At 40.7% G+C, this 11,218-nt stretch overlaps 1 protein-coding gene across 1 annotated transcript in view; it reads right to left on the bottom strand.

Moving 5' to 3' along the window:
• The window catches only part of slc18a2 (solute carrier family 18 member 2), a 25,019-nt gene extending 19,390 nt beyond the window's left edge, over nt 1–5,629 (bottom strand). The window contains 1 exon segment of the mRNA XM_034122468.1: nt 5,370–5,629. Within this exon segment, the coding sequence (XP_033978359.1) occupies nt 5,370–5,502 (133 nt within the window). The 5' untranslated portion in view covers nt 5,503–5,629.
• Nucleotides 5,630–11,218: the final 5,589 nt, after the last annotated feature.

Genomic DNA, 11,218 nt, shown 5'->3' with positions numbered 1-11,218 from the left:
TTTCCAAACTCACATTGGTTTCTCATACAGCATCTCTGTATAGTATGTGTGTACTCTCTGTCCTAAACGGCTTGTTGGAGCTCCTGCCCCCCCCTCCCTCTGAGCCCAGTGGCCGTCTGCGGAAACTCAGCCTGGGCGCACACACACATCCGCAGCCTGGCTGGGAGTTTGTGTGTGTGCGCCCAGGCTGAGTTCCGCGGTGTCTCGCTGTCTCGCCGACCCCACACCAGTGAGCCAGCTCACAGTGTCCCGCTCCTCGCAGCAGCGAGCCTCGCAACGTCCCGCCGAGTATGTGTGTGTGAGGAAGTCCACGGATTGGGCCAAACGTGACAGCTCCGCGGACGTAACGTAACGGCTCCGCGGATTGGTCCAAATCCGTTACGTTACGTCACTATACCCGAAATACGTCACTATACCCAAGAAGTAAACAATGGAAAAAGAGAAATCTCCAACGAGGCGTTCTGGGGCAGCATAGACAGGTCTTTTCTGTGTTAGAGTTTTACTCGCTACAGGGTGTACTTTGAGGGTTTGTGACTCTGCACACCGTTTACATGCAGAAAAAGCTACATAACACAAGGGGACGGGTAATAACCGGAAAAGCATGACATGGGACCTTTAATGTTTGCCTTGAAAAATGTCCGTATATCTATTTTTGAGGCTTCGCTGTCGGATCGTGATGTGATTGGCCACAGAGGGGCTTGATCACATCACGATCACAAGCCGCTTGACACAAACATGCCTGCGCAGGCGCTTCCCCTCCGTGAGGTGGCTGCATAGCAGCGCTAATGTCAAAGACACAAATATTATATTTAAACTTTTACCTGGATGCAGAGACAAAAAAAATATTTGGGAAGGCTTAGCCTTCCCTAGCCTACAGTACCCGCCGCCCCTGCCTTTACTGCAGTGTCTTCACTGGAAAATGTGCCATTAGGTCCTTGCGTACATCCAGTGGAGGTTGTATCTCTTGGATGGGGCCCCGCTTGATGGACTCCCGTTGCCTGAAGATGGTCGTCTTCTCTTGGGTGTTTTCAGAGGAGTTGTGTTCACCTGATTAGAACAGAATCAATTTAGATACATGTCAAAAATACATTAGGATACAAGTAAAAAACATTACAGTGAAATATTTTTAAATATTACAAACGGCAAATAGCAGAAATGCATTCTTACCAGGATGAGAGAGAGATGCTAGATGTGCCTGAAACTGTCTCCTGTTCAGGATCTCCTGCTTTGCCATCTTTAGAGCTTTGCACTCCCGCTTGTAGAGGAGCCAGGCGTTGATCACAGCAAGGATGATGGTGTGCCAGAAGATGTACACGTACCAGCGTCGGGATTTCATGGGAAACTTGTATTTGGTCGTAAACGAGTCCAATAAATCCACACCTCTCATGTACTTGTTGTAAGTACCCACAATGGAAGGCCTCTCAACTTCTACGTAGGTTTTGTTGGCTTTGTCCCAGCGTTGAATTTTCTGCACAGGGTCTGGTCCAGCAAAGGATGACACAAGTGTGACCGCTCTGCTGTCATACCATTTGACAGCACAGATGTTGTGGTTGGCCTCCACTCTGATGTCAAAGCTTCTCCCTTTTTTCTTCAAGCTCTTCTCGGCTTCAAGGTTACAGTTGGATGAAATCTTTTTTCAGCCAGCGATACCTGTCACGGGGCTTGGTGTGGTTATTTGGTTGGGGCTCGATGTCCACATAATCACTGACTGGGCGGTCATTGGGTTGTTGGTTTTCTTTGTCCACTTGTCCACAGGCATCTTCATCTGCCTCTTATTCACTCATAGCAGTGTCACTGTCCTCTGATTCCATCTCAAAATCACTTTCTCCTTTTTGGATGGCAGCAATCACATCCTGCACACTGAATCGAGGACCTCTCTTTGTTGGTGGCATTCTGAAAAGGAAAAAGTAATTAAAATATATGTATCAATAATACATATGCTTATTATATTGTAATAGATTACCTGAAGGAATAGATAGGGTGGTGGAACAAGTGTTCATTCTGTCTGGCTTAGCCTATTATCACACTAAAAGGAATGCATGCACCACCCCCTTCCAGGTGTCCCGATGCAACAAGCATCTGAATCCTATTTACATTGTACACTTGAGTCACACAATACTACCTGGCTTAGCCTATTATCATAACAAAAGGAATACAAGTTCAACAAGTCACACAATGCTGTCTGGCTAATGATAACAGGCTAATTATCATACTAAAAGGGATACATCCAAATGTCCCAAAACATTTCAGAAAGAACTGTTTCTGCCAGCACCAGAGAAGAGTTAAATGTATTTTTGTAACTAATTAACTGATATGATATAAGTAGAGTTTAAAATATTGCTACAGATATAATTTCACATACTGCTATCAGAAATAATGTATAAATGTATTCAATTCTGGTCTTAATTCAAAATCTTAACAGAGGACACATTTAGAAGTTAGTTATAGTGAATTATCAAAGACATTATATTTCTATTAGTGTTTTATTTCCATATGTGAACATATAAGAAGGGCAATGCCCATGACAGGTGCTTATGCTATTTTGACTACCACACTGACCCAGGTATGTAATATTACAACAAAGACATAAGCTGCTCAAAATCAAATGTGATGAATGTATTCCACAATAACTAAATATGTAGATGTTCTAGACATTATAATAAACATATATATTTGAGGCATTTTACTTACTTGAATCTGACAAATCCAGTCCAATAAAACAAAGAGATGTTGCTCGTTTGAAGATTCGGAAGTTGTCTGAGTGTATGGCCAGAGGGCGGGACCTATAAACCCATTTAATACCCAATAGCATTGTGACGCTGAACAAAAGGACCTTTTGACTATGTAAATGTAGTCTTTACAAAAACAAAACATTTATATAATAACAACCGGGGGCCTTACACAGGACCAATTATTAAAAAATATAAAACTATGTTTTAATGGAATAATCAATAAAAAAAATGTGACATACAAAGATAAATTAGGAATTCATTAAAGGTATTTCAAAGCTGGTGCTTGTGTGTTTTCTTCCTTTTAAATACATATGCTCAAAGGAGGGTGAGGCTCAGGAGGCTAATGTTTGACTAACACACACCGGAGCTTCAGGGGACCGGATGTATAGCAGATGCTAATGCATTTTGATGCAACAAACAGCAATAATAATAATAATAATAATAATAATAACATATCATAGCTTACAATGCTACAGAAAGATGAGATTCAACAATGCAGGGTTATTTTGCTACTATTCCACATTTAAATTGCAGGTCACTGATCGTTGATAGTCTTACAACGCAGACTCATTAATTGAAGTGAATTTAAAATGAACAAATGAAATGAATACACAAAGCTCATTAAAACAAGCAAGAACATAAACAACACAATCTAAATCCTGGTCACCACAGGCAGTGTCTGGGGATTTTACATTTAACGGTGGTAATGCAGACCCTAGGGCCTAACCTTTCATTAGCAGTTTACATATAAGTTCATGTTTATACAGTCTGCTCACACCTCCTGCTAGCTGTCACTGTGTGCTTCACACCTGGATGAACTTTAGAAATGTTTGTTGATCTTGTGACCCTAACAGACTTTATAGGTGCAGCTCTATACCTCTGGATATTTACTTTTGGAATTAAGTGGACATTTGAAGTGGACATGAAAAGGTGTTTGTTGATTGACAAGTGTCATGGCTTATGACACTACTGCTGTAAATACAACACACCAGTATTTATGATGGATGTTCAGTAATACATAGGACACACACACACACACACACACACACACACACACACACACACACACACACACACACACACACACACACACACACACACACACACACACTTTCTAATGGGCAATGTGAGGTGGTGTAATATTTTCCTGAAAAGAAGGAAATACCAATAAGGTGATAATGAAACAGGAAATCCTTATCATGACTTATCGGGAAACCTTGATAAAACAGTCTCCCTTTTGTTTCAGGCAATAGGCCACAATTCAAGCAAATTCAACTGTTATAATATCTTATATGGAAACACATATGGAACATATTGTGTACGAACCACCGGTTAGTTTTGCACATAAGGGCGGAAGTTTTTTAAAATGTATTTCATAGTCTTTAAAGGTTCTTAATGTAGCTATTCATATATTCTCACAAGACTATGTTATTTATACATAAGTCCCTCAATGCTGTATGTTCCTGTATCATAAAAGCCTCAATAAAGCCAACCTCTCAAACACCAACAAACTGAAAAGTAAATATATACCGAGAGAACAGATAAGGATCATGTATCTCCCTACCTCCCCATCTTGAGTGCCAAGGTGCCGAAGATGTAGGTTCCAATAAGGTAGGAGATGGATGCTGGTAAGAAAGCGACGCCTGACACACACACACACACACACACACACACACACCACACACACACACACACACACACACACACACACACCACACACACACACACACACACACACACACACACACACACACACACACACACACACACACACACACACACACACACACACACCGGTGCCAGAACAGGGCTGTGGTGACCTGGCTGATCCTTCACGTGCAGCAGTGTCTCTGCTTTACAACACAACAACGACCCGCACACACACACATTCTTACACGGGGAGGCTACCATACATGCATACTTGCTCATCCACACGCACTCACACACCCATGTTGGCACAGATTGGGGTTGCCGTTGCCCAAAGGCACTTCGGCAGGGAGGCAGAGCCACAGCTGAGCAGGTTGCAACAGTCCAGGGTTTTATATGCTGTTAGCTTGGAGGGGACACAATTCCATTTCTCATTTTGGAGACGCCGTGACCTCAGCTCACGGCGGTGAGTTTTGTAAAAAGATAAAGAATGAGCATCACATTTTGCTGCAAATGATCACGATAACTAGGTTTACCTTATCAAAAGTATTTTTCAGCTGCTCTTGCATAGTTTACTTTAGGTACAGAAGGCTATCGGGTTCTGCACCTGAGCCTCAGATGGAGAGGTTAGACTGAGCTCAAATCTGATCATTTTACAGCCTTTAAATGGAGGGCGAGCAAGCGCGTTGATTATAATTGAAAGATGTAAAAAATATTCAAAAAAAATCATCATCCATATTATATTTGGCTGACCTGCAACTTGCACTTTATTTCAGACATTTCAAACTGACCATTACATGGTTTCTCATGTGGCACGCTTATAATCCGGTGCGCACTTGGCACAGTTTACGCGCTCCTCTCCAGACTGGGGCCAAACACTCCGAAAATAAATTAAGCATATTTGAACAGACTTTGTAAACTGGGCTACCTGTTGCAATAGAATCAAACTGCGCAGGGATTTCACAGGTGAGAAAACAGGAGCGCACCTACCGACTACAGTCAGCAGCATGTTGTCCAGCAGCAGAGCGACGAACACGATGAAGAGGCTCAGTTTCCTCGATCTTCTCTCCTCTCTGAGCCAGCTGAGCAAATTAAACTGCCGAACCGCATCTAATCTCCCCATGGTGTTAGTCCCGAAAAGAGCAAGGCAACAGAACGGATGTCAAGTCTTCCTGGAAAGACAGTGATGGGTGGGTAACTTCAAAAATCCTTCCCGATGTCAAAGTGAGAGCTGTGGATGTGAGAGAGCTGCAGAGTGGAGTCTCACCTGAGATGAACAGCCAGCGGCAGGAGGAGAGAGAGAGGCTGCTAAGTGCCCCCCCGCTGCTGACGTCACTCTTCCTTTGTATGCGGGTCCCTGTCAAACCTGCCTTCAAACACTCAAACCAGCAGCACGAGGACACAGGCTGATCAGCAGACCGGAAACACTGGGCTTCATGACCACCAGGGTCAGGAGGGTGGATATAAAACTGCGCTCCGTTACAATTACTATTTACATGTACAAATATGTAATAGCGTGGTAACAGTCCCACATAGTATTAGACAACAATGTAATAATGAATTAAAGACTCTGGTCAAAACTCAGGGATCTTCCCCCAACGTTTAAAATAATGAAAGTCAAATTATGATTTACGATCAAAAAAACACCAAGGGGTGAGGGTATGCATATTCAAATATGTTTGAAGAGTTTTCCCCAACACTTGGCAATTGGCATTTGCGTCATGGATAGGTCCGAACAGGAAACTGAGTTTACGGGCATCATGTTGGCTCTAAATACATAAAGGATTATAATATGCTTACATGGAAAAAGAGTCAGTGCAGAACAACCAAAGAACACAGCATATCGGTTTCCAATTGTAATCTTATTATATGCGCTTTTTAAATGCTTGATGGATTCTACTTTTTTTTTTAATGTAATTGTATTACATGTTTTTCAAGGCAGATAAATAATACAGCAATACGGTACAAAGACAAAGCTCACACACCAGCCACACTAGCACAGGGTCTTGCATCAGTACATGGATTACTTTAAAACAAATATAATTTCATTATTACCACTATTTAGTTAAATATATGAATAAAGTAGATGTGAGTTTGAGGTTGAGAGAGAGAAAGAGAGATGTTGGGAATGAGTTTCATTCCAAAAGGTGAAAGCTGCCTGTCCTCAGATCGTCTTTACACAGCAGCTCCATCTGCTGCTCTGCTTACAACACTACCACACTCAATCCTATTATATATTATCACATTAAGGACAAGGCGACAATCAGAATCATAACTCCTTTATTAGTCCTACAGTGAAGACATTTACTGTGCTACAGCAGACTCGGCATATAGGTAAAACGCTTGCAATAATAAAAGAGAAAAGCATAAATTAGTAATAAATAAAAATAAAGAGTACAATTATGGCAGCAATTTAAGAAAAACTAAGTGACATAAATAACATATAAAAGTATTGAGACCTTAAAAAGTATATATTTTCACATAAAAATGTGCAAATGTATTTAATAAAAACTCTTATCGCCTATTGGGCTAACCCTGGCACATTTTCAGCAATGACTATTAATGTGCACGGTCTCTGTCAAATAAACGGATAAATACAAACATAAATAAAAATTGGAGTGGCAGCATGTGAATGTTTCATATTATGCAGCTCTTTGACCATTATATAAAGCGGATCATCTCTCAATCCCCCTGTTTCCATACTAAATCTTTACTTATATTTGGACCAAATATTTGCAGACTTGTCACCAAACGTTCTTAATGGAGAGAAAGTCTGTTGTTGTACAGTATATTTATAGGAAACAAAAAGACACAACATGATTTCATCAAGCTTTTTTTTTGTTGCATGATCGGAATATCTTGACAAATTGTGCAGTACACAACATCACTTTCTGTCTAACTGCATTCAATTGTTATTAAGTGAAATATTAAAACACCACATACTATTATCATAAGTCTGTTAACCTGGTTCATGCTGGGAGAATTTTTCTACGGGGATGTGACAGTTTCCTAACTTCCCTGTCTGTGACTGTGACCTTCATTTTATCGTTCTCATGGACTACGAGTCATTTTACATCAGGGGCCGTATCCATGAAGCTTCAATTTCAAAGAGATGCTCCTAAGGACAAAATTATAAGAAAAATCTTTAAATTAATAGTATAGGAGTACATTTCAAAAGACCAAGAGTTAGGGACATGATTAGATGCTGCAGGAGAGGATGATGTAATGTGTGTGGTCCATCTCAACAGAGAAGCACTCACATCTCCAGCCAAACCAATAATGGCAGAATGAACATATTTGGTGAGTGTTTAAAAGTGTTCAAATGGTTTATAGATTTACAAGCCAAATAATGCTTCTGCTTATATAGACTGACCAGCAATCGCAGAAATAGATGATAGGTGAGTAATTTCCCCCCGGTATTACCAAATACATTAATTTCTAAAATTAACAACATTTTAAAATAAATCTATCAGCATGTTAAAAGGCTACTTCGTCCAACACCATGTCTAAAGACACTGATTTAATGATAAGGCTGTTTTCTCTATCAATTTAAAGCCCATTATCAATTTAATGCCCATGTTTTATTTCAGAACTATTGTGGTGGATTGCATTTTTATCTACAGGCTTTTAGCATTTTGGGTAATGTGTACTCTAAGTATAAGCTACACAACACACCATTGTAATAAACTCTGCCGTAATATGTGTCTATGTGAGAGCTTACATTTGAATAAAAAACAAGACTGAATTTAAAGGAATTTTATTCAATTTTCCTAAATTAAAAAACAAATCCTGAATTCTGACTTTTATCCATCCTCTGTAATACTTTAGGCACAGTGCAACTATTAGAGTACTCATAATCAGTGCTTGGCAAGATATTGCAGCCATATATGTTGTATGAACAGCAGAGGTGGGACCAAGTCCTGTTTTGCAAGTCACCAGTAAGTCTCAAGTCTTTGCGCTCAAGTCCCGAGTCAAGTCCCAAGTCAGGATGGGCAAGCCCAAGTCTAAACTTTGAAAACCGAGTCTTTAACAAGTAATTATGTGCTGTTCACCAAATGTAATGACATGCAACAACAGAATAATACTATATTCAATTAAGAGAAAATCATGAATGCTTTGACAAAATTGTATTTATTTGTTTAACAAGTTGCTCCTTACTAAAGAGTAACATAGCTAAATAATAATACAAAAATTAAATACAAAATCAGTAAATGCATAGTTGTTCCTTCTTGAACTGCTTTTTATTTGTCATATTAATAATTTAATACATTTTCTCTCATCTGATAAAGTAACATGTTTTTTTAGGGAACAGTAAAGTTAGGCTACTGTGACGGTTTAATTCAGAAGGAGTTTCATTAATAAGATCCCTGATGTTAATTTGAACAGAATATTTATTTCCACTCTGTACAACATGTTATAAGGGACCCCACAATCAATTTTAATTTGTATTTAATGTTGTTCCTAATCATTTCTAATGTCATTCACATATACATTCACATTGTGCTCGAAGCAGTATTAATGTTGTTGTTGTTGCTAGTCTTTGCCACAAGGTTGCGCCTATGAGTAGAAAAGAGAAGAAGTAGAAGAAGTGGTCGCACATCACATAATCTGCTCCTGTATCTGTATCAAATGCATTCATTGGTGCTACCAAATGAGACAATACAAATAAAAGTAGTAAAATGGTTCTAATAGTAACATTAAACTTTAATTACTTTACATAATCATTTGTTAATACATATGCGAAAAATGTGTACGTGCTTTGTATTGGTCTGCATACTAGAATAGAGTAAAATGTGTGGAAATCTCAGTTCATTTTTAGGGCTGCGCGATTATGGCCAAAAGTATGCTGTAAATCTCACGGTAAACAATTGGATCATAACCACATTCGGTGTTATTATGACTGATCATAACTCAGCTTTATGCACACATACATTTAGCATGGTTTAAGAAACGGGCTCCGTGTTACAGGACGGGTCGGGGGTTCTGCAGCTCCAAGGCAGAGACACGTGCTCACCAAGGACGAAAAACTATAGCCGGTCACATAGATCTGCTATTTTAAAATAAAGTCAATACCCTATCGACCCTAAATATAGTCTATATTAAGAACGAGAAAAGTTTTTACATATCGTTTTCTGATAACAACAAATGTGCGAGGGTGATGAAGTCAGAGCATCATCCTATGTGCTGGGACTGATCCCTGGACAGCCCCAGCCCAATTTAACCCCTGGTCCTAACTATAGACTGTAAACCGGGCTTGTCCAAAGTCCACCCCCTTGGCGGTTATATTTAATACGGCCCGCAGCTTCGGTCTGATAATGTATTAATTATGGTCTGGTAAGCGCTGTCAAACTGAATACATCTGAAAAATGTAATTCATCCTTTCACCCCATGGCAACAGCACCCACTCTAATGGTGTGTTCACACCGGACATGATGCGATTTTTGGGCGTGTCGCGATTACATCATGGATGTATAATAAGAACTGGATACAGCGTCGGAGGCGGGGTCTCGTTCTTTCCTATGAGAGCTGCTCATTGGCGCATGAGGACAAAATGGCCTGAGATTTTCGAGAGCAATACGTCACAGATGTCCCCGTCATGCCTGGCTGTCAGATCAGAAGTACTCGTATGTACGCTCATAGAGCATGCACAGTTGAAGCCCCGCCCCTCGGGCTCCCGCTCTCGGCTCACTAGAATGAATGGAGAGAGAAAATCAATCTAGATTCGGCTTTTAGTGCACCTAATGATTCTAATAAGGGCTATGACATAGTTAAAGGAGAGGTGTCATGGCCATTTCCACTGATCATAATTCCATTGTTGAGGTATACTAAAATAGATTTATACTGTGCATTTTTCCAAACTCACATTGGTTTCTCATACAGCATCTCTGTAAACTACTTGTATTCACTGAATTTCACTCTCTGCCTTTAACGGCTCGTTGTAGCTCCCATAGCTCCAGCCCCCACCCTCCCTGTGAGCACAGTGTGCTCTGATTGGTCGGGACGTTGTGAATCGCGCTGAGCTCCGTGGAGGTGTTGTTTCCTTGTTTAGGATACATAGCGAAACACAGCCAAACTCATCCTGAGCACACACAAAGTCACAGCCGAAGTAAAAACAATAAGTGTGGCTTGATATTGAGTAAGAAAAAGGTTGATAAACGCTGTGAGAATGGGTCTGCAGAGAGAATTTCGCCGCAATCCCAACTGTCTGTTATCAGCCTGCAGCCAGGGAGGAGAAATCAGCAGAGAGTGTGTGTGTGTGAGGAAGTCCGTAGATTTGTCAATTTGGACCAATCAGCGGGGGCTTAACGTAACGGCTCCGCGGACCTAACGTAACGGCTCCACGGATTGGTCCATTTGGTTCCGGGTACCGCATGACCGTATCGCATCATAGCTCTGGGCGTGGCTACTGGGTGTTCACACGTCACAATGTCCAGGAAGAACATGAGAAATCTCCAACGAGGCGTTTTGGGGAGGTCTTTTCTGTGTTAGAGTTTTACTCCCTACAGTGGGTACTTTGAGGGTTTTTGACTCTGCAGACCATTTACATGCATAAAAACCTTCATAACACACAAGGGGACGGGTAATAACCGGAAAAGCATGACACCTCTCCTTTAATACTGAGTAGTTTATTTAGTAATTACCCGCTGATTTACAGACGTCTCTTTCCCCATGTTAGTCAATGGGAAAAAGTATTTCTGGGCCGGGTGACGTCACGGACTGATACGGAAATTATAGTACTGCCGTTTGGACACTACAAATATTTTCCTCAGAGTCTGGCGCACTTCCTGGGGGCTTGGATTACATGTTATGTCAATGTAAATGCGGATAGACGCAATTCG

This window comes from Trematomus bernacchii, unplaced genomic scaffold, assembly GCF_902827165.1.
Source record: "Trematomus bernacchii unplaced genomic scaffold, fTreBer1.1, whole genome shotgun sequence".
Taxonomy (NCBI): Eukaryota; Metazoa; Chordata; class Actinopteri; order Perciformes; family Nototheniidae; genus Trematomus; species Trematomus bernacchii.
Note: the sequence above shows the minus strand (reverse complement) of the source record. Positions and strands in the feature narration are given on the sequence as shown.